The sequence below is a fragment of the Podarcis vaucheri genome (genome assembly GCF_965113315.1).
Source record: "Podarcis vaucheri genome assembly, chromosome: 4".
NCBI lineage: Eukaryota > Metazoa > Chordata > Lepidosauria > Squamata > Lacertidae > Podarcis > Podarcis vaucheri.
Genome location: NC_138762.1, coordinates 77,591,716 through 77,616,044, shown reverse-complemented (window position 1 = coordinate 77,616,044; position 24,329 = coordinate 77,591,716). Strand labels below are relative to the sequence as shown.

At 39.9% G+C, this 24,329-nt stretch overlaps 1 protein-coding gene and 1 long non-coding RNA gene across 9 annotated transcripts in view; one reads left to right on the top strand and one right to left on the bottom strand.

The window, feature by feature from the left end:
- LOC309530937 overlaps positions 1-18,296 on the bottom strand; it is a 103,663-nt gene extending 85,367 nt beyond the window's left edge. The window contains exon 1 of the long non-coding RNA XR_014218973.1: positions 18,212-18,296. This is a non-coding gene — a long non-coding RNA (uncharacterized lncRNA). The remainder of the gene's footprint in view (positions 1-18,211) is intronic.
- Positions 1-24,329, top strand: part of AFF3 (ALF transcription elongation factor 3) — a 224,539-nt gene that overhangs the window by 133,810 nt on the left and 66,400 nt on the right. For all 8 annotated transcript variants that reach the window (XM_082220026.1, XM_082220024.1, XM_082220025.1 and 5 more), the window contains 2 exons: positions 3,320-3,359; positions 8,432-8,483. In XM_082220026.1, the coding sequence (XP_082076152.1) occupies positions 3,320-3,359; positions 8,432-8,483 (92 nt within the window). The remainder of the gene's footprint in view (positions 1-3,319; positions 3,360-8,431; positions 8,484-24,329) is intronic.

Here is a 24,329-nt window from a genome sequence, read left to right as displayed (position 1 = left end):
GTGCTGAAGGAGTACTCTGAAGATTAGGAGACCATAAATAATATACAGCAGTGCATTCTCAGAATCAGCAAGACACTTGCAAATATAAAACATTACACACTTTTATCACATATCTACTCTTTAAAAGTCTCATAATTGCTTTGAATTATTCAAAAGAAATTTGAGCTGACATACTTGGAAGACTTAGCACAATGTTTTGCCAAAATGATGAAGACGTTTCATAAAAACATCAAAACAGTTTCAAGTGTGACATAATTACACATCACTTTTGCTAAGTACATGTATTTGCTGGTCTGCTGGAGACTAATATGAAGTTCAACTGCACCGTTTAAGGCTGTATTTGAACTTGCATAACTTTTGGTTGATGTTTATGTTATCCTATCCTAGCTGCAGCAGCAGGAGAGGTGGGGCAACAAAACCTACTTTGTCCATTGGTTGGGACAAACCACCACTTGGCTTCTCCTCTTCCTGAACTGCCCCCGCCCTGTAACAATTGCATCTAAGAAATAACCATTTATGTAACTACAAAAATAATTAGTTCCTGAATTTGCTTCTTTTTTCATTCCCCCATCCCCTCTTCCTTTTGTTTGTCTATTAGAATGTAAGCCTGCAGACAAAGATGGTTCTGTATTCCAATCTTGGAACAGCACCTAGAGAACTTTAAGCTGTTTGTAAATGATGACAATTATTATGGCTTTCCTGGGAAGTTGTGGGCAGTTCTATTCACTGTAGGTATGTTATTATTTGGTGTATTCTTATATGATCTTTCCCCCTCTTGTGAATAAAAACTAAATATGATATATCTGTCAGAGGAAAAACAGCAGATATAAATTTAGAATACATGCCCTACTTGATGGCATCTGCAAAGAGATGTAGGGAAGAGCTGAGTGCGACCATTGATTCACAATATTTTATTCCATTGACCATGACATCTGTCTACATCACCTAACAGAAATGGGTGTGTGTTGGGTAGTGGTGCTCATTTTTAGGTGGGTTCATTTGATTCTGGAGGGTAAATCCCAGGTAGCGCTGAGAGAACATTACACAAGTCCTTGGTCTTTGGCTTATGAGTCCCTGTAGGATTCTGTATTATCCTCAACATTTTCAACATAATAGATTGCTGGAGATGATGTCATCAGTATGCTGATGACACACAGTTCGGTCTCTAAACTTAGGGAGGGAGTGGAAACACCTGACCTATTGCTTGTCAGCTAAACAAGGTTGAATGAGTGAAAAAAAACGACTTAAAACTAATCCAGATAAGGATTGATGGCCTGTTCTGAAACTTTGCATACCCTGTGTGCAGGATTACACTTCCCCTGAAAGATCAGGCTCCTTGACCCAGCACTTATTTTGGAGGATCAGGTAGCAGGGAAGACAAGGATTGCTGTTTACCAGGTTCTGCAGCTAGTCTCTTTCCTCACTTGCTTAGACTTTTGTCGTTTTCATTCTAATTATCTCCAGACTTCATTATAGTAAAGTGTTCTAATTCAGGATGCCCTTGGTGTTTAGAAAGTTTAGCTGGTACAGAACAGTGCTACCCAAACTGATCACTCTAATGTTAATCAATCTGTGTGTGCTTTGTTTCTGGATTCACGTTTTAAATAGTTAGGGATCAGGAGATCCAAGTAGCTGCTTTATCCCACTCTGCCTCTTGTCCACCCTCCACTTCAGCCTCGGAGTCTGAACTGCCCTCTGCCACAGTCTCTTCCTGCTCAGTAAAGAGTTACCTCTTATGCTTCCGACCCCATCTCCTCCAAGTCTGCTCCTTCTTCTCCCTCCGACCACTCATCGTCATCCCATCACCACTTCCCTGGCTCTGAGTCTTCTTCCCCTTGGGGGTTCCCCAGCTGGTGCCTCCCACCGCTCTTCTGCATCCAACCATGACAATGCCCCATGTTCAGAAAATACTATTCTTAATAGAGGTGCTGCTTTGTATGCAATAGAAAATGGTCTTTTAGTGTTGTGGTGCCAGTCCGCTGGAATCAGTTACCAACTGAAGTTAAACAAGTGCTTAATGTTTTGATGAAATGATCTGCGTGGTGCTACACTGAATACAAGCTTGTGTCGATGTATTGCATTGTATAACTGCTCTAACTAGGTGAACAGATACATTATTCAGCAAGAGATAATTCATTGTTTTTAGTGAGCATTGTGGATTAACTTAATAAATTTATTGGTTTTGATTATTGGGTTTTTTCCCCTGAGGGGTTATGTTGGTGATTAAAGATATCATTAATTGGATAGCCATGGGTTATAAAAAGATTAATTGTTTACAATTAATTTATAGTGATTTCATATTTTAAATTGTTTAAGATTAGATTGGAGATTAATTGTGCTGAGGGAATTAATGAGGAAGTTAATGGAAGATTATAAATTAAGCTATTAAAATTATAAACTGTTGATATATTATTTGAATTGTTTATAAAGATTCTCTGGCGGCCACTAAAGTGCTGTGAAGAACCTGCAGACACTGAGCAATGCCTGGGCAGTGACAATGGCCTTACCAGGCATGGTATAAGGCTTCCACAGTGGCACAGAGGTTTCTAGGCTATCACTGTGTGAAAATGTGCAGCAGCAACAGCCAGTGAAATCTGTTGACAGCATTGCCCATGCCAAGTACCACTGCCGAGTCAATGGTGGAATGTCTGCACAACATTGACTGGCTAAGCATCTCTACCATGTGATGTCCACCAGTAATGGCATTGAACACTCCCTCACTTGCCACTCAGCTGACTCGCCATTGCACACATCTTACTGTCTCCACTGCTGCAAACATTGTCTGTATAAGCATGTGCTATGTTGTGTAACCTGGTTCTTCCTTTCACTGTCTGGAGAAGGGGAAAGGTAACAGGCAGGGATCTGTGGCTGCGTTTGAACTGTATTGGATCTTGGATGCTTCCATTTTTACGTCAGCTGCTCTCCTTTTGCCACACCCATCTCTTAGCAGCCTGACTGAATAGTTCTGAACAGCGGGTCAGAGGGAGGAGACTTCCTCCTGGTTGCCTCCTAGCCCACTTGGAAGAGGGTGCGGGTGGTAAAGGGCTCCAGAAGTAGCCAGAGGTTTACAAAGATGTGCCTTTCCTTTCCCCATCTTCCTGCCAGAGTGGCTGAAGCAGTGTCACAAGTCATCCGAACAAGATAATTGCTTCTTTCCCAATACGTACACAGGAACCTGGGGGCTTCCATAAGTCGAGCTAAGCATTGAGATTTACAACAAACTGTCTTTGCTATTGTTAATACAAAGCATGTTCATTGCACTGCTTTATGTTTTTAATTTATCGATTGGTATAACCGATTCACCTCTTTGCTCTTTCAGGACTCCCAGCAGCATGTCTCTACGGGGCACAGCAATCAAAGTAAGAATAACTTTCACGTTGCAGCTGCATTTGATGGAAATTTTGCTCTTATGGGAACATAATAAAATAAATGAGGAGGAAGCAGTGAAAAAACCTATCCACTGCATATTTAGAATTGCCAAAATTGTGTATAGCCAAAATTACCATAAATCACCCCCTTTCCAGTCTGGCTGCAAGGTACTGCCACTTTTTCACAACTCCTCCCTCAGTTCCTGCACCTTCCTTGAGTAGGATCTGGATTGGTGGAGGAGGGAGAGGGGACCTTCCCGACTTCTGTGTGCTGGTTGCTGGCTGTAGGGAGGGGAGGGGAGCCTCCTGGGGAGGCCTTTTCCGTGTCTCTGCCACCTTCCCCCACTTCTCCATATGCGTGCCAGCAACTAGCAACTGTGGAAGGAAGAGACGGAAGGAGTCAGGAGGCAACAAGAAAGGAAGGCTGAGAGATACAGAAAAGCCAAAATGAGCCCTTTCAGTTGTGGGTGAGATTGTGGTAGCCTATTCTGCCGGAGCTGCAGCCAAGCGCCTATAAGTGAATTTGTGCAAATTAAATGTGCATATGATGTGATTCCACTCACAAAGCGGCAATTTAGAAAGCATCCTGTGATTAACATATAGGCTTGGATCCTAGGGTAAGCTAACTTCAATAAGTTTTGGAAGAGAAGTCTGCAGCCACCTTTGAGCCCTCCAGACGTTCAGGAGGCCCTTTTGAACAAAGTCAGTGGGGGTCGCTAGAGGTCGGTGGCTAGTTGGAGGGGATGGAGAACTTCCCTTCTGTGAACTAAACTTACCTTAGGATCTAAGTCTGGTTTTCAGACCTAGATTCTTCCCTCCCCCGGCAGTCTCTTCGAAGCCCATCCCCATCCCACATTGGTTAGGAGGATACCCAACTTTCTAGAGAAGCTTTGATGAGATAGAAAAGGCAAACCAGAGGGATGAAAAGACAAACCAGAAGTGTTGTTGCAAAAGCAGGTTTGTATTGCTGAAGTAGACCGCCAAAATTGAATCTCACTTGTCTTGAGATTATGTATGCCTAAATCCCAAGGAAGGACAAGAAACACATGGGGTTCTTTATTTCATTCCTGACAACCTAATTCTTAGGTAGAAATGCAGCCTAGAAGTAGTGATTTAGTTACATTTTAATGTTGTTTAAAAATGTGGCCTGTGTACTGTAAGGGAAGAGAAAACTGCTATGTGAGACACTCTATTAGCTCTTTCCTCTGATATCCCTGATGGGTATTAAGGTTGCCCTGAATAGTGTTGCACACCACCCCAATCTCTGCATAAGATTCCAGGGGTTGCAGGCACTCACCCAGGGTTGTGTTTTCATTGGGAAACCAAGGTACAGCGGAGGCTAGTGCATCTAAGAAATACAGTGAGTTGTACACATATTTACACCTGGGTTCAACTTTGGAGAGAGTATGCAGCATTCCATCTCAAGAGGCGCTTGTTCCCCACAACAGTGTAGCATTGAAGTCAAAGGCATTCTGCACGCCACCTCCATGGTTCTTTCCCATCCTGCCAAGGTGGTTCAATCAATCAATCAATCAATCAATCAATCTTTATTGAGGTCAAAGACCAGCCAAGATGGTTATACCCTGTATGGCCTTTGCCTGGAGTTCTGGCTCCACTCTCCTGCTTCCCAAAGGCCCTGGCCAGAAAAACCTAAACCTCATGTGAAATGACACTCTCCCCCCACCCCCCATGGGCACAGCCTGCCTCCCTGTTTACCTATGTCATGGAAGCTGAAATCTTAAACCTTTCTGCACCCACCATAACATGGAAACTTCCCGCTCTGTCCACCAGCAGAGAAACTCTTGCCCTAATGATGGCTTTGTTTCTTAATGGCTGCACTTAATGGCTGTACTGGACCTTAGCATAGGCGAAGTCCAGGAATTTCTGTGTGGGCCATAGCTCAAACAAGTCTTCATTAATTCCAACTTTTGCTAATTCCACCAAAATCTATAATGATATTAAAGATGCATGGCTCTATCCTGTTCCCAACCTGAAAGCATCCTGCTCATAAGCTATATTGTGTTAGCTTCACGATCTGTTATGCAGCAGATAGCACTATTACAGAAGCTGTGTTTGAAGATGAAAGATGCTCTGTGCCAACAGATGAGCTTTGAGAAGAAGGGTCACCTACTGAGCAAGGAGAAATCTATCCAGAGGTGAAGATGTTAGAAGGCTTTTGGTGTAATATAGGGCAGCACTTTTCTAAGGGAAAGGTCGAGGATTAAAAGCAGTGTGGCAAAATGTAGTAGAGTGTGGTGCTTGTTAATTACCAGCCAGTGTTTGACACTGTTGGGAAGAACTAGCACTGAGGAAATAATGAAATGGTAAGGAGAGTGTGTTTCAGTAGTCATATAAGCAGCGACAGCAGGAAGTACTAAAGAGAAAACTGGAGATTAAGATGAGCCAACTGCTCTGAATACAACTTAAGGAAAGCATAACTTGAATAATTTGCTATATGAATAACTTGTTTGAAATCAGAATGTTTGCATAGCGCTGACAACCATCTCCTGCATCAGATTGTGAAACATACTAATAATGGAGAAAATTGCCATGAAGAGGAGAGGGTTGTTTCTGCACATAGTAGTGTTCCCCCTGGCTGCTTACTGAATAACAGCACATTATTTTCTAACTCACACACACATCCTGCCACAATATGTGGAGACTGAAAATGTTTGCTTCTGTTTTCAACTAACCACAGTTGTCTTTATGTCCAATCTGGAAACTGCAGTTAGTTTAACAATAATTTATCTGAACAAGCTAGGATTATGAACTATTTTCTGAAGTTGGCTTGGCCAAGCTAACCATCATTAATATGAACCAGCTTGTCCCAGTTCAGACGTAATGACAAATGGTGGTTAATTTGAAGCAGGAAGTAAATGTTCTTGACTTGCTCCTTGTGGCCACACTGGAAGAAGAGTGGGGAGCACTCAGACCCAAGAACCAGCCATGCCAGTCTTTTAGCACTAAACTATGGTTTAGCACTGCATCCAAATGAGGCCACTGCAAGCAACAGCTAGTGTTTGAAGATGATAAATTAGAAATTTGATGAAGTCAATATAGTTCCCTGAAGTCCCATTATTCCTAGCCAGTGATCAGGGATGATGGGAGTTGTAGCCCAAGAGCATATCATTCTGCCCCCATCGTTCTGCCCGGACGCTACAGGGAACCAGGCAGAGGGCCTTCTCGGTAGTGGCGCCTGCCCTGTGGAACGCTCTCCCATCAGATGTCAAAGCAATAAACAACTACCTGACATTCAGAAGACATCTTAAGGCAGCCCTGTTCAGGGAAGTTTTTAATGTGTGATATTTTAGTGTATTTTTGGTTTCTATGGAAGCCGCCCAGAGTGGCTGGGGAAACCCAGCCAGATGGGCGGGGTACAAATAATAAATTATTATTATTATTATTATTATTATTATTATTATTATTATGAAGGCAACACATTAGCTACCCCTGATATTGAATATCAAAATTATTTTACAAATTTGGAGAGATTCCTTACTTGAGCATTCTAAGAAGGCAATAGTGTCTATGTTATAGACATAGATACAGGGCTCTGATGAGTGCATCCCATTTAGATTATTCTTTTTTTCCAGCAGTTAATGTATAATTGCCTCTCTCCTGAAATTACTTTTTTATCTGCAGTGCTTTCTGTACATTCTGCAATTATTAGTGCAATAGGGCTCCTAGCAATAAGCATTCCTCCTTTAGGAAAAATATAGATAGATATTCTAAACAACAAAAGTTATACACAAAGTTATACGCAAAGACAACAAAGGTGTTGCTTTGCTATTTTATGCTGTTGAAGTTCATCAGAATATTTGATTTAAAAAAATTACAAATGAAACAGAGGTATGTGCATCTTTTCCTTCTCCACTCCAAGAAGTGATTCTCAGCCTGAATTTAAACATTTGATAATTCATCCAAAACAATATGCAGGCCAAAATACAGCCATCCTTTGAAATTACACTTCTCCAAATTTCCATATATGAGGACAGCATATTCCCTAGATTAGTGATTTCTGACATATACATACCTTTCTGTGAACTATCCATAGAGGTAGTCATATTCGTTTGCCGCAGCAGCAAAAGCAAAGCAGAGTCTTGTGTCACCAAAAATTTTATTTTGTTGTAAGACTTTGTGATGGTTTCCAGTCTATGAGAGGTTAAGGTAAAGGGACCCCTGACCATTAGGTCCAGTCGTGACCGACTCTGGGGTTGCGGCGCTCATCTCACTTTATTGGCCGAGGGAGCCGGCGTACAGCTTCCAGGTCATGTAGCCAGCATGACTAAGCTGCTTCTGGCAAACCAAAGCAGCGCACGGAAACACCGTTTACCTTCCTGCCACAGCAGTACCTATTTATCTACTTGCACTTTGACGTGCTTTCAAACGGCTAGGTTGGCAGGAGAAGGGACCAAGCAACAGGAGCTCACCCCGTTGCGAGGATTCGAACCGCCAAGCTTCAGATCGGCAAGCCCTAGGCTCTGTGGTTTAGACCACAGCGTCACCCGCGTCCCTCTATGAAAGGTTGTGCTATAACAAATTGGTTAGACTTCAAGGGAACACAGTATCCTTCGTTGTCTTTATGGGAAAACTTTACCCCCAAAAAGGATTATTCCAAGGACAGAATCTCCCTTCTTGACCAATCAGAGCATTGTGGGTGACTCAGGCTTTGTATCACATGTTGATTTAAGAGCAGTCAATGGGGACATTAGATTTGAAGCTTTACTTCTAAGTGGTATGTTAATTCTTAAAGGCACATAGGGCAGGAAAAGAATATCTAGCTAGGTGGAGGTTGCTCCTAACTATTGCCACTTAATGTGGCATGGGACTTAGTCATGACCAACCTAAGCCCCATTAATTTCTGAGCATGGTCTGGATCAAACTCAAGAGATTCTAAAAGGCAAAGCTATCACTAATTGCATTAATAAATTTCAACTATGTTCCCTATAGCCAGATGTAGCCTTAAAAAATGTGATTATATGCATTCTGAAAAGCTGTTAACATAATATACTGACCTCTCCAATTATGGATGATTAATATTCATTTCGTTTTCTTTTTCCAAGGAAAAGGTGATGTTGAATCAAAGAATCCAGAAAACAGTACATCACATACATCGTAAGTCAGTTTTATATTTGTGGCCAGAAATAATGGGTATAGTTTCATTTTCCTTGACAAAAGAATTGTATCCATTTGAGATTCTCTCTACTTTTTAAGGACTGCTGTAAAATATGCTTTCAGCGATGAATTTTTCACTAATTGTCTAGTAAGCTTTAATATCCCTTGATTTCTAAAGAGCATACATAACAAAGAGAATGTATACTTTTTGAGTAAGGATGGTATATTTTCATAAAAAATTGAAAGGTTTCCTGAATGAAATCAGGAGCTTGGCTCACTAGTTAAAACATATATATCATGTTGCATTTCGCCTTAGATGCACTGATGCAATTTTTAAACGCTGCATTCTGCAGCTTCACCTTTGAATTAAAGAAATCCATTTATACTTTCTTATCTGTGGTCTCCCTCGATTAGTTGATGGTTTTGAATTAGCAAAAGTAGTGAAAAGAAAAGAAAATGTATTTGTAATACATCAATATTCACCATTCTAAGGTGAGAGCAGCTCCTTTTATTCATTTTGTTTCAATATTAAAAAATACTCAACTGTTTCTACCACTGTAAAACACCAAATCAACTAATGGACAGACTGAGGTTTCAGGGTTGGGGGAAAATCAAAGAAATCCTGGCTACATAAGTAAACTCAATTTAGGTCAAATGGTCAGAGTTAACTCTCAACCTTTTCACTTGTTTGAATGGGCAATTTTTCATGTAACAGTACAGACCTGTGAGTTTTAGAGTGCATCATGTCAGTTATTGATACCTTTTGGTTCAGAGAGTGTTGTGTCATGTAAAGGCACAATGAGGGTGATTGGGTGCAGAATGCTCTTAATAACAGTAAAGCATGTAAGTACCTCCTCGAAACAAATCCAGAAAAACAATTTGACAGAGCCTGGTAGCAAAATCTTTGTTACAGAATACGAGGGGTGAGTAATTCTTCCCACACATTCTATGACTAGTTCAAGGCAGAAGACCATGCACTCAGAATCCCACAAGCTGATTCAGTTATATGGCAAGTTCTCACCTGAATCACTGGGCCTCCATTCATGGCAACATAGCCTATTACAGCATCATCCCTATGCCCCTGGTTGATATGGAGCATAACAGCTCCTCCTGAATTGCAGAAGTTAAGAAAAAGGAGGAGGCCAAAAAAGGAAAGAGAGATGGAGGCAGCTGGGTGGGCACCTCTTACTCCATGGTGCACACTCACCTTTTTTTATTATTATTATTCATGGCCCTTTTAGGAAAGGAGCTGAGGTTAGTGATCTAAAACACACTTAGAAAAAATGGTTTGAAATTTCACTATTAAGTCAAATTTTCAAGTAGCTTGTTATCGGTTTACTAATGTCAAATAGGAGCCAGTGGCATTTCCCAAAGTGAGTGATCTGTTCACAGTTCCTTTGGTCCCAACAATAACAACAGAAATACGAAGGATTCTTATCTGCAAAAAAAGTCTATAAAGCATATGTATATAAAGTAATTGCTTAGTGACCTTATAAACTCAAAAGGAACAAGTTGATTTTGTTTCTGCAAATCTGAAACTCTATATACCAACTGAACATTCATAGGTACAATGGCTGTTAATTCATCCTTTCACTGGATTTATTGCTTCCATCGAACATTACTCTCACAGACAGGTTTATTACCCTCCTGAATCAGGCGGAGAGCCATTCATGAGTGGAACATTTACATTTAAGTCTTTCTGAAGGGAGGAAATCAACTCCCTCCTATCTGGATTACTCCATTACCAAAAACTAAAAAGAAAAAAGAAAAAAAGAAAACTAAATGTCATCGCTTCTGGTATCTATTTATCTCACAAAGTTCCAGGCAAGATAATAATAATAGAGTCTTAGGAGTGCCTACTAGTCCTACAATGTACACTGAGACAATTGGCTCTTTTGGCCACAGTTTTTCCAGACTTCTGTGCTGAAAAAACACATCCAGAGGCACTTAGGGATGAAGCAGGAAAGGAAATCACTGCAGTTTGTGTGTTCATCTGTGATCAGGAAAGGAAATCAGTCAATAAATACCATTGTCTGCCTTGGCTCTCAGACTCAGTACTTGGACTCTAGGCTCAATAATTCATGAAGACTTTATTCCACAATTGAAACATAGTTCAAGATACAGGTAACAGAATCAATTGTTCAGAAGTAGGGCTCTGAGATACATGGCTAGGAACAAGCTAAGACAGTGTCTCAACACTTGACATGCCCCCTTTGCTCCCATTTTGAAGGGTGCGGCAGGCACAACCTTTCTGCAGTTCTCAGCCCATACAATGAAACTGGGCAAGCCAACAGGCACCACTGGAAGTAGTGTGGGTCTGCTTCTGGCAGTGCATGTAATAGTGCATCCTTGGAGGCTAGGCCTGAATTTGCTCAGCCAGCTCACTATGCAACCCAGGTTCCCCCCAGGTTGTTTCAGTCTTAATGACTGACTTGCTCAGCTCATCCTTCTCCACTGGGACGAATGGCAATATCTGGGTGGGGATGTCTCCTAACAGACTATCCGCAACCCCATTGCCAAGAGACTCAGTAATTTGCTTCCATTCTTCCTCTCCTTCTGACAAATCCTGCCAGGACTACCCCTCCTTGTCTGTCACTGTGGGGCTCATGACATTGTCATTAAAATAATAATAATAATAAAAAGATCTGCAAACAGTACATAATTCATGACTTTTTGGCAATAGTTCAGTGTTTCCTTTACAATGAAATGAATGTAGGCTACATAAATAATGGCATATAACGGAAAATCTGGCAGAAACTGAACTGCAGCAGAACGGAAACATTGCAAATTTTGACAAAGTCAGAATGGGAACCACTGCCTTCTTACATCCCTAATAACACCAGTGGCAGACTTTGGGCTCTCAAATTTCAATGGCGCCCTGTGCAATGGCAGAATTCAGCAGCACCCCTCTGCCCACCTCTCACACTCTTTTCTACAGCATTGTTGTGGTGCCCCCTCCAGTGCAGCCAAATCGGTTGCGCTACCCTAAAACCGCCTCTGGTAGCACCGTAACTTTATGCCAGGTTTTGCTGCATTTCTTAAAGATGCTAAATAGATGTAACTTTTCAATCTACCTGGTGTATATAATGAAGTAGACTCTGTCCTATGAAAACTCATGCCTCAACAAGCCATTCCCTTGTTTTGAACTGCATCACCATCTTTTTTTAAAACTCAGGAGGGTGCCAGAAACAGTGTGGCACAGGTGTGTTGTGGTTTCAAGGAGAGAGAGACACCACACAATTTGAAAACTGAATATAAGGGAAACAGCTATTATTCTGAAGGTGCCACTATTGCACTAGATACAAGATGTTAAGGCTGTCTTCAGGCATTGCAAACAGATGACAGCAACAGACACAGGAATTGCTCTTGTTCTGCTTTCATATAATGACTGGAACAGGAATGAATGTATCTTCTGAGCCGTAACGTTTGAGAGTAACAGATGTAGGTGGATCAAATATATATCTCTGCAGGGTAGATGAATGGGTCCCCCCTTTGAGCATCACACAGGATGTGAAGGTCACTAGCGTGCCCTCAACTAAACACTTTTTTCTCTCTTCTTTACATATAAAATTAGCTCTGTGATTGTATAGTGAACCTGCAAATGGATGTGTTTGATTTCTGCCTTGTTCACCTTAATTGTTGTGAGGAGCAGAGCCTATTTTATATGTATAATTAAAGAAAAACCCCAATGGCATACAACAAAGGAAATATATTTGTATGATTTTTTCTTTAAAAAAATATATATAACCTCTGGGGCTTCTTTTTCTTAGCATTTTTATACTGCATCAGTGATTCCTTGTAATATCTGCCTGTGGGAATTTCTCCCCACCCCCACCTAGACAGCCTACCAAAAATGTACCAGTTTTATAATGAATGAAGTTAGTGTTTCTTAGAGTGATGGAGGTCTTGAAAATTGTGCTGGAAAAAGTCTGATATTTATTCTTAAACCAAATATCTGGCACAAAATGTACTAGCTTCATTGTACTGTTTCCACCTGTTTACTTTGAGCATGACTTGAGGAAAGCTAACCAACTACTGTCAAATATTGTTGTGCTCACTTCAATGGCTAGAATTTTAAAGACAATGTCATGCATTTATTAATGCACTTTTGGAAATCCACTCAAACATACACACATGCACAGCACATTAAACTACTTTTTACTTGGAAAATAAACACCTTTGGTAGCTTCTTCTACAGAGCATGCACACATCCTTAGACAAGTCTATTTTTTTAGATCTAAATAGTTAAATCTAACAATGCATAACATATTGATGTTAGATATACTGTACATTCAAACGATAAAAAAATCACACAAAATAGGGCTGCCATACGTCCAGATTTTCATGAACATATATGGGATTTGCCTGTCAAAAATAGTGTCTGGGTGGAATTTCCTAAAATCACGAAATTGTCTGGGGAAACCCATATTGGAAATTTCCTTTAAAATAGCTGGAAAACTTCATTTCTTTTGGAAACAACTTTGGCCAAAACCTCAACAACCCCCCCCCCCCCCCGAAAAAACCTCAGCAACTTTGCCCAAAAACCTTTCCAGTTTTTCACTTTTAGAAATATGGCAACCCTACACAAATACTACCTGAGATATTTATCAGGGTGAATCAAAATATACTGTTTCCCACATCCCTATCTAGTACAGAATAGGTCCTAGGTGTCTTTTCTCACAGACTTTTGCATGTTTGTGATATGACCAAAAAAAATAAAAATCAATCGATGCTAAAAGTAGAAACTTTTTTATAAAAAGTATTGGCGATTAACCCATTTGGAATATGTTTTGCTTAGGTCAGCTCTGCAGTATAGTAGTTTATTACAGTAAATGGTTTGTTGATTTGTACTTGGATGATACAGACACAGGAAGGCAATGTGAAATACTATAAATTAAATATTTAGAATGAGACAGGAAGATAAGATGATGTAAGTGTTGTGCAGAATTTTTAGAAGGCTAGAGAAAGATAAGGCAGTATAGTTTACTGTCTTTGCTTCTTTCTTTTGATGACTGTTTCTTTTCCAGAGGATGCAATCTTAATCAAAACCTTACTTAAAATATGTAAAGAAACAATAACCTATCTCTGAGATGAAAAAAAAAGTCACAGGAAATAAATGGGTTTCTTTCTGAGGTTATAAATTGGTGCTGTGTACGTTGGAGTGCAAGGTGAAGGCAGAATCCATTTGGTTTTCTGGAACCAGCTCTTTTATCTCTGAACTGATGTTGGGAACAGAGAAAATGTAAATTCTGTACTGAAATTTCAACAAAAGGCAGTGGATGTTTCATAGGCAGAGGGTATTTGGGTTCTTTTAATTTCCACTCCTTTCCTGTACCTTATCAATCATTTGTAATACGCTTTGATGCCCTTCTCTGTCTACTGAATGATAATCATAATAATGTTTAGTATTTCCAGAATGTTTCTCCCCTCCACCCCATAGAACGCAAAGGTGTTCTGCATACCTTATATCAATGATCCCTTTGAAGGATGTTGATACTCTTTGTTATCGCTGTTGCTACAAAAAGCTAAGGCTGAGAGGTGGCAACTTGTCAGATAAGACAATCCTAGTAGTTCTGGCAAGCTGACAGCTAGTTCATGCCGGTGGAATGTTAGCACAGTTTAGTCGGGATCCTATTTGCTCTTTGCAGCAAAGTCAAGAGGAAAACAGAAGCAGCTCCCACCGTCACCCCTCCAGCAACCATGGCAAAATAGTTGGCTTCCGCTGATCATGGAGTGGTATGGTGGCAATGCACATATGGAAGACACAAACCCACACATAATAATGGGAACATACCTGAATGTCAAAACCAAGCCCTACACATAACACAACCTGGCAGATACAAGGACACCATGACGCCCTCACCAGTATCAAGCACAGTGGCACTTGCTGCAAGTGCCTAGCAATCCAGAGATTCCAGAGATTCCTGGACGCAGGGTCTGGATCTCCCCTACTAGAAACCATCCTTTCGAGTGCAGAGTATGAAAGGAAAGACACTCCAGCAATTAGGCTCAGCTTCGTGTTTTGGGTGTGGACGTTCTGGCCTTGACTTCTGCTGGCATTTGCTCCCTACCAGTTGCCAACTGGCAGACTGCCTGCCCATCCATGGTGGTGGCTCCAAGCAGAACTCTTGGAGAGCCTACACAATGAACTGTCCTCATGAGTGCTTAGTGTATACACTGGGAGCAACATCATTATTGGTGGGAATAGGCCTGCCAGGCTGCTCCTCAGTAGCAGGCCATGAGAGACACGGAGACAGCAATGAACAGTTGTCAGCAACTGCGGCAAACTGCCTGAACCGAGTTGTTCAGTAGGGATTGGTGATAACATGACTGAGAGCGGGATGGCTTGTTCTCATGGCTTTGACTGCAAAGTAGGGGGTGGGAGTTAAACAGTAAAACAAGAGCACATAGGGAACAAAACTTGCCATATCCTTAACCCACCCACCCACCACTCTGTAATATGCTGTACTAAGTTGCTTTTCCCAGCCTGATTCTGATACTGATAGTGAACTGTGGAAGGCACAACATTCTTAAAGCTGATTTTGGTTTTAATATTCTAGGCACCAAGCATTTGAGGTGCAAATCAATGTAGAAGTACTCCCATTTTCGTACTACTGCAAATCTGTTTATGGGAAGACATACTTTAGTCTTGCCACAATATTTTTGGGCTACTTAACACATCATTCCAATAAAACAGAAAATTGCTGAAAAGTTGCAGGTGTGATTTGTAATCCAAATTTACAAATTAAAATTGCTCCTTCCTTCTCGCATCTCCAAATAGATTTAAAGTTACGTTAGTTTAAACAATTTGTCTGTAACTGTAAACTTTTCAAAATCCTTTTTGGTTTACCTCTCCATTCTCAGCTAATGTTGGTTAAGAAATTCTATAATTTGAGTCAATAGAGAATTAATAGTTTTAAGAAGGATAGAAATGTGTTGGACAGAAGGCAAAATAACAAGAGAATGAATTCTGGCATTTGTCCAATTCAAATAACTAGCACTTTGCAGGGGCAGGCAAACTTAGGACTGAGGTCATAATATGGAAAAAGTCTGTTTCACAGACTTTTTTACATTGAATATGATCCAGGGTTTTTGGTTGTGTGTGTGTTTAATGAAGATCCTATTAACATTTGAACACTGAAGCTCGTCCAGGCATGAGAGATTTTATAACATTATCATTTGCTTTTTTTGCTTTTTAACTGCAAGGTTTTTCAGTGACAGCTTCTCCAACTTTACTTTTAAATTGGTTTTTGAGAGTCAGTCCACGGGATCTAAATAAACTTTATTGTACAGAATGTGTATTTTATATGCTCATCAATTTTTATATTAGTCTATTTCTTTAAATTTACAAAAAGCAAGGAAATAGAAATTTTAACCACTCTATAATCATGTTATTCCGTTATGATCAGCTAATAATTTTGAATTTTAAGTATTTTTCTCTTAAGTTAATACATTTTAACAGACTAATTTTTATATCGAACAAGGCAAACTGCTACATTACATTGCATCAAGATCTGGTCTTGGATTTGACTGAAGCTATTTATTTTTAATTGTGGTAAATATAACTACTTGCATCGGTTAGGATGTTGTTGCAAGCAAATATAGTAGCCTTTGATTTTATAAGCCATAACTGGAGTCTCCGTTCTTCAGGGTAAGAGTGTTTCCAAATTATCATTACAAATTGTAGATCCTGTATTAAACATGAGCCTTGGCTCTAAGTATTTATTTTGGTTTGGTATATTATGCATGCATGCAGTTCAGTTTATGATTTCTAAACTCTTGTTCAATTCTCCCATTGAAACTAGTGGGGCTTAATACGAGTTAACTCCAGCCAGACCATGCCCACATTTTGAATGTGTTTCTTTTTCTGCAGAGTTTTGAAACTCAATTAGTGTCTCAAAGTGAACAAATTAATCAGACTAGAAATTGATTGAAGATTTCTTTTCTGCATATGTTTTTTTAAAGGTGTGTTACAAACTAAACACAAACTGCATAATATATTCCAGAGGTAAGAGCAAATATTTTCGTAAACGAATGGTGGATTCCCTTGGTATCCTTTTTAAAACGGTACTTAATAATTTTACTGTTTTAAAAAAGGATACCACTAGACTTTTCCAGATGTTATTATTGTTGTTCTTTTTTTATGCAGTTTCCAGACAGGAATTCCTTTCTTTATGATTCAGGTGCTATGAGTTATATTCAGTCGACGATAGCAAAGCAAGTGGGAAGCAAAATATTATAGGACTGAATCCAACTGCTGAGCAATCTCTTGCCAAGTGATTGATGAAACTTTTGTCATTGATTCTTTTTGTCAAGATTCATTGCATCATAAATTAAACTGTATATCCACTAAATATGGGTTCTGAGATAAATTAAGGGCTCAGAATAGCTTGGTGTTTTTTTACAGTTATGCAGGATCTGTATAAATTGCAACTATGAACAAAATACCTTTGTTCTCTTTCTAGTCATATAAGCGTCATTGAAAAGAACGTCAGCTTTAGACACAGGAAACCTAGTTCTAAACATGGGCACACCTCAGTAAATAAATGTTGTTATTAATTAAATATTTCAACAAATAAAATTTAGGTTTAGTTTTAGTATTACTCCACCAGGTCATTTCTTAGGATAGAGAGGTGGTGCTCATCATAAGACACTACTACTACTACTACTACTACTACTTATTATTATTATTACTACTACTACTACTACTACTACTACTAATTTTATTTATATGCTGTCCATCTGACTGGGTTGCGCCACTCTCAATAAAATATTAAAAACACAGTAAACATCTACCATTAAAAACTTCCCAGAACAGGGCTGCCTTCAGATGTCTTCTAAAAGTCAGATCGTTATTTATTTCCTTGACATCTGATGGGAGGGTGTTCCACAGGGAGGGCACCACTACCAAGAAGGTCCTCTGCCTGGTTCCCTGTAACTTCACTTCTTGCAGTGAGGGAACCGCCAGAAGGCCCTCGGACCTGGACCTCAGTGTCCAGTCTGGACAATGGAGGTGGAGATGCTCCTTCAGGTATACAGGGCCTAGGCCGGTCAGGGCTTTAAAAGTTAGCACCAACACTTTAAACTGTGTTCATAATTGTACTGGGAGCCAGTGCAGATACTTTAGGACCGGTGTTATATGGTCCTGGCTGCTGCTCACAGTCACCAGTCTAGCTGCTGCATTCTGGATTAGTTGTAGTTTCCAAGTCACCTTCAAAGGTAGCTTCACATAGAGTGCATTGCAATAGTTCAAGCAGGAGATAACCAGAGCATGTACCACTCTGGTGAAACAGAGCCATACACTCCACTCCCATACAGAATGGAGCTTTCAGCTATGCATTACCCACATATATTAAACCTAGAAGTGATACTTGAGGAAATATACAGTTAAAAATCTTTGCGTATGCTCTAACTAGAGGAAGAGATGTTCATTCTTTCCCTCATTCTTCCAGCACATGCTTAATACCAGAATACCAAGGAGTTACCCCATTCACTGAAACGGCAGAAATACTTTCTCAAGCACATTGAGTATTGCATATCCAATTGCAAAGCAAAGTACCACATTTATCAATGCTATAAAGTAGCTGGAGAAATGGTTGCTGTGGGAAAATATAACAATGAGAATCCACCTGGAGTCACTTCAGGCCAGGGCTAAGCCATATGTTTTCACAGTACAATTAAAAGCAGCAGTTTTAGGATGCTGATTCCATCCAGTCTTTTAATCTTACCTGTTTTGGAGCTGTTTGCCAGTCTTTTACAGTCACTGTTTCCTTCCTTATCCATTTACTTCCCCTTCCTTCCTCACAGATCTCACCTATCAGGGATCATATATAGGATGCTCTAATGTTATGGAACTGGTCAGCTTTTGTGATGTCAGTAAAGGCAGGGAAACGCATTTTGAGTGAAGGACGTGCTTCCTATTTGGTCACATGGAGAATTCTAGCCAATCAGGAATTGTTATACAAGCCTAAGTCTTTTGCAGCAAACCCATAAAATGCCCCAAAGGGGTTTCTTATGATGATGTTGATGGCTTTAACAAATCAGGGGCTCTCTTTCTACTTCAGACATTACATTTTCCAATTTGGATGCCAGTCAGGTATACCTTATATTTCATAAAGTGAGAACTGAGTAGTATAGTAATTAGAAGTATGAGTACCAATGGACCCAATGGAATTTGTTTGCATGTAAACATGCATAGAATTTGTGCTATTAAATTCCTCTAGGAAGAATTTTAAAAACTAAAGTTATTGATTCAAGATGTGGGAAAACCTATTTCTGGTCAAGGCATTGCTTTTAGTTTCAGAAATGGTGTTTTGCAGAATACGTTACTACATGTGAAGTCTGTTGTATAGGACATGATGTTTGGTAAATTGCTTTTTCAACTATTCCAAGCTATTGGTGCATAACACCAAGGCTGCAGGTTTTGTCCCCATATGAGACAGGGTTCCTTTCAACTCTACATTTCTATGATGAAGTTGTGGGATGCCTTCTTTTTTAAAAGGTGCTTCAATGAATAATAAGCTATGAGTCTAGTAATATTTGATTTCCAACGTTTTGCTATTGCTCTGTATGGCATGTCTACTGCTAATTGCTTAAAGCCTCACCTTCCATTCCATGTTTTATTATGACATTCCCTTTTAAAACATATTTTTTTATTATATGCTGCTTCTACATTGAATGCCCAGTGGTCTTTTCTATTCTTCTGTTTCATTTAAACAATGTATTTTATTTGAACACTTTACACCGTGGTTTGTTAGTGGTGTACAATGAGGTTGCAAATCGGGGGGGGGGGGTGTGACTTAAAATGCATGCTGAATTTTTTAAAATGCTTCATCAGGTGCTGGAACTTTAACAGGGAGTGGCCTTGGCCTTGTCTACTCTCAGCCAGGAGAAGTGAGTCCTCAATACTGAGCTGGAGATGAGCTGAGCCATGAGGGACTGCCAATAGTGATGCTCAGAAAGACCTTAGTGATCAGGCAGGGGTATAAGGAATCAGGAAGTTCTTGAGGTTTCCTGGACCAGATTTTAGACCGGGTTTAAGGATAGCACCACATAGAACACAATGCAATAAGTCTTGAGATTAGCAGTGCATGAATCACTGTGGTTAGGTTAGCCCTTTCCAAGAATGGCCATAGTTGATAATATACCGTACCAGCCAAAAGACACTCCAGCCACTAAGTCTACCTGAACCTCCAGCGATAAAGATGAGTAGAGGAGCACCCCTGAGCTATGAACTTGCTCTTTCAGAGAGAGTTCAATGCCATCCAGAACAGGCAGCTTGGCTAGTCTTCCAGACACAGGAACTCCCAGCCTCCTCCACCTTCCCATTGTTCAAACTCTACTTATTAATCCTCATTTGACACACAGCTTTATATATTTTATTTTTGAAAGGGTGAGTTGCCTTCCAACCATCATTCAGTGTGTTGAACATTTGCTCACATTATTCTAGAAAAAAAGGGAAGAAAAAGAATGAGTCAATTATTCAATTGCCCCAATCTAGAAAATGAGCTTCCTCTGGATGCGTTGAGGGATAAGAGCTTACATTTGAACACATATCCACATCATGATTTTGTTCTGTGAACCGCCCTGAGACTTCCAGGTGATATATAAATTCAATCAATCAATCAATCAATCAATCAATCAATCCAGGGCTGACAGACTGTGTGTAAATACTGCTGGGTCAAGATGTAAATAGAAGTAGTACACAGCTTACATAAATATCATTTCAAAAGAAGGAGGTGACAGACACTCAGAAGGCAAAGGTTTGACCAACAGACCACATACTCAATTCTCTGAAGTGCAAAGATACACGTACAAGTTTTATTTTACAGCACTGTGGCCAAGTAGAACTATAGAAAAGTGAATGACCTGGTAGGTGATCAGAACACATGACATCACTCAAAGCTGTGTCCCACATGAATGCAATGGAAACATTACAAGCAAGGAGAAAGAATTAATGTGTCAAATTGGAGCAGAATTCTAAGGAGGTGGATTCCTGAGGTAGAGAGCAGAATATCCATAATGCGCATGGTAGGCATTACAAACATGTGGTATTTTTAACATCTAAGGTCAATACATTTTACTGGAAAACTTTTAAGTTTGTGTCAGGAACTTAATTGTTTTGCTGTGTGTTGGGTGATGACGTCTATAGGTTTCTTTCTTCGCACTTACCTGAATTTTGTGGTGCAGTTATCCAACCAGTGTTCACAAAAACGTATGTACTGTATTAGGGAAAGTGTGCATAAAAATAACAATAAAACAAGGTAGAAAAATGCATTGCATTAGGGGAAATTGCTTGCAAAAAAAATTTGTACACAAGTCAGTTGCATATAAATGTGTATAATTAGGAGAAAATCACACCAAAATGCTGAAGAATTTTCATAAGGATTATAAATAAGAAACAAAAGATTGCTGCAGAAATGTGGAAAACTGGCTTTAAGATTGGAAGCTGAGAGAACCACAACTGGCAGATTCTTCCACCCTTGTGGGTGACCAAGCCCAAAACACTTTCTCTGCTTCTTGAGTTTGTAGCCAAGTCCAGAGCCATGAGTAAAGACTCAGGTATGCGCTTGTGCAAACAGGTGGTCAGTTTCCAAAAGGTGGCAGTCCAGGACAGGCGAGGCAAAGCACAAGGGTCCCTTCACTTGAGTGATGAGTTGCTCAGGGGAAAGAACCAAGAGTTGTAGAAGGGCAAGGCAAGCCTCTGTTGGCTCCCCTAGACAGCAGGTTTCTCTGATCTGAAGTTAAAGATCCTGACATCATTACATGTGATATTAACTATAAATCAGGTTCAAGACCATGGCACATAGGGAGGTAGGATGACCTTTTAATATGAACCTCAGTTCCAGGGAAAATCTCACTGACAGCCTGCTATTTGATGTATGAAATCACATAGTAAGAAATTGGTTTTCTTGTAACAAAGTTTTCTCTGTTTCGTCAACTAATAATGTAGAATAAATGCATCATATGGATATTTTTCAGCTGTTAACTTTTACTGATTGCATAATGTATAATCACTCATGTTTTTCAAAGAACCACTTATTTACAGCAGAAAAAATAGCACATATAAAACTCAAAACTAGTGATTTTTTTACTTTCTTTTATAACTAATTAGGCTGAAGTACAGCACACAACCAATTAAACATAAGAATTTCACAGAATCAATATCTTGTTTTAAATGTCAGCTAATTAGCTTGTTTATTGCAGTCTCTTGATACAGCAACTATAACATTACCTCTGAAATGTATCCTACAGAATTAATTGGTTGTTTAGAAAACTCTCTAAATGAATTTGCTTGAATCAAGAATCTTTAACAGGATGTTCACAATGACCTCAGTGCTTAAACCCTTTCATAGGGGAGGGGTTCAATTAAGATCTGATTAAAGAGCCACAGTTTTAAATCTGACGAATTAATGAATTGATCCTACAAATTAATTAGTCTTTTTGGCCCTAACACAAACTGAATAAAACTTGAGCTTTAGGTCTTAATCTGAAATACTACTTTTAATGTACATAATATCCATGGTGTTTTCCAGAGAAAAAGCAAATCCCTTTCTTAAAGGTACCACAGAACCTGCTCTTTTTCATCATTCCAACAGCAAAGCCCCTGATTTATGCTCAGATCATCTCCTGCCCAGACTTCTACATCTCTCTCTCTCATCCCCCATCCTCTTTTGTCTGATCTCTCTTCAAACACAGCTGCTAAAACCATTATATTTTGATTGCATCATGCTTCTTTTAAGATTATTCCACAGACTCTCCTCATCCCTTTCATTCAGCACAAACACCTTGTTCCTGGTCTCAAGAATCTCAGCAGATATGCCTCACACTATTTTTCGGATGTTATCTTTTTCAATTCATCTTTGCCTGGGACCTTTGTTCTTCTGATTTGTTTGACAAGATTTATATACTGCTTAATTGACAAAAAGCCTCTGAGCAGTTTTCCTACGTTATAATCTCTAAGGATGTCCCACATTATTCAGCCAGCCACATCTAATATCAAAAGCTGTCCCCCTAAGCTGTGCCAAATTTCTCAAAGGCCTACAAAATTTATCTTGACTTCTCTTTTGCCCTATTTGCGAGAGCCAGTGTGGTGTAGTGGTTAAGAGCGGTAGTCACGTAATCTGGGAAACCGAGTTCACGTCTCCGCTCCTCCACATGCAGCTGCTGGGTGACCTTGGGACAGTCACACTTCTCTGAATTCTCTCAGCCCCACTCACCTCACAGAGTGTTTGTTGTGGGGGAGGAAGGGAAAGGAGAATGTTAGCTGCTTTGAGACTCCTTGGGGTAGTGATAAAGCGGGATACCAAATCCAAACTCTTCTTCTTCTTCTATTCATAAACTCTACAACTTATTCCAGCAAACATATTGTGCCTTTCCCCTCTCATTTCCTGTTTTAACTCCCTCCCCCAATAATTCTATACCAGCGTTCTCCGACCTGATGCCCTCCAGATGTTTTCTATTACAGCTACCAGCATCCACAACCAGTTGCCATTCTGGCAGAGGCTAATGGGAGCTGCAATGGAATAAAATATGAGCATCAGGTTGGGGAAAGCTGCCCTGCGCTATAGACGTTTTGGAATAGGAATGGTTCTGTCTCTTATTTTGCTATGAGATGCACCATGGGGTTGGATCCAGACTAACTAAGTTGTGTTCAGTTCCCATTGAAATAAATCAGGTGTAAATCACCATTCTGACCTAACCTGTTGAATTCAGCGGGACCAAATTTCAACAGGAACTTAGTATGGATACAGCCCCATGGATATTCTACAAATGATATGTAGTACTCTATATAACTGTTCAGATCTCTTAATTTTGCTTTGCCATATCCAAGGTAAAAGAGTAAACCCGTGAAAATAGCTGAGGAAGCAAATTATTTTGAGGAAAGAAAGATAAAGGCTTTGCAATTAACTTGACAGGAAGGGAGATACTGCACTTTCAGCAAGCTGGTAGGCAGTTTGTAGAGTGTTAACACCACAGAAATAATATAATGTATCACCACATATTACACAAAACACGGTGTAGGTTATGGGTTCCCACTGCCCTTCATGTTTAAAAATTAAGTAATATTTTCAAAAGGCAGCAGCAGGCTGTTACCAGAAATTGAAGGAGTATAAACTTACCAAAATAGCTGTTAATCACTTGCAACCAGAATGGACTCAATGGAATTGTAGGAAGCAAGATGTGACTAGGTAAACTGAGTAGCTCCCTTGGACACTTTATTGCTTAAACCTGTTTCTTCCTGCTGTGGTAAGTGATTAGTCCTGAAACTTTGGCAGGCTCCTTGACTGATGGGAATGTTTAGGCCAGTGCAGAGAAATAATCTTCTGGTAAGTGACCATCGTTCTTTCATTTTCATACATGCTCTCATTTTTATGTGGCCTCTTTCATCCTAAAGTGGGATTATGTTGTAGATCTCTTTCAAGCTTTGAACTGTAAACCTGTCATATTTAAGAAATTATTTTGCACTATCTACCGCCAAGGATGTAGACAAGTGTTGTGGAACTGTATTATAATTATTTTGTCCTTTTTAGCAATGTTTTGAGAAAGATTGGGTTCTATTTTCTTTTTAGAAAGTTTCTGCACTGAGGTCTGACCTGGTTTTGGTTTAAGATCGCATGCTATGTGAGAGCGGTACATAATGAAAACTATTCAGCGGAGATGCAAATTTTTTTGAAAGTTGTTGTTGTTTAATCATTCTCCACCCACGCCAACCCCAGCACAGAAATGGAAGTGTTAATTTGCCAGGACATCTGAAGATCCAGAGTCCCTGGCAAGCTATTACTTCAAGGAATCTTTATGCAGGGAATTTCCTGGTGGTAAGGCTTTGGGGCCTAAGGAGAACAC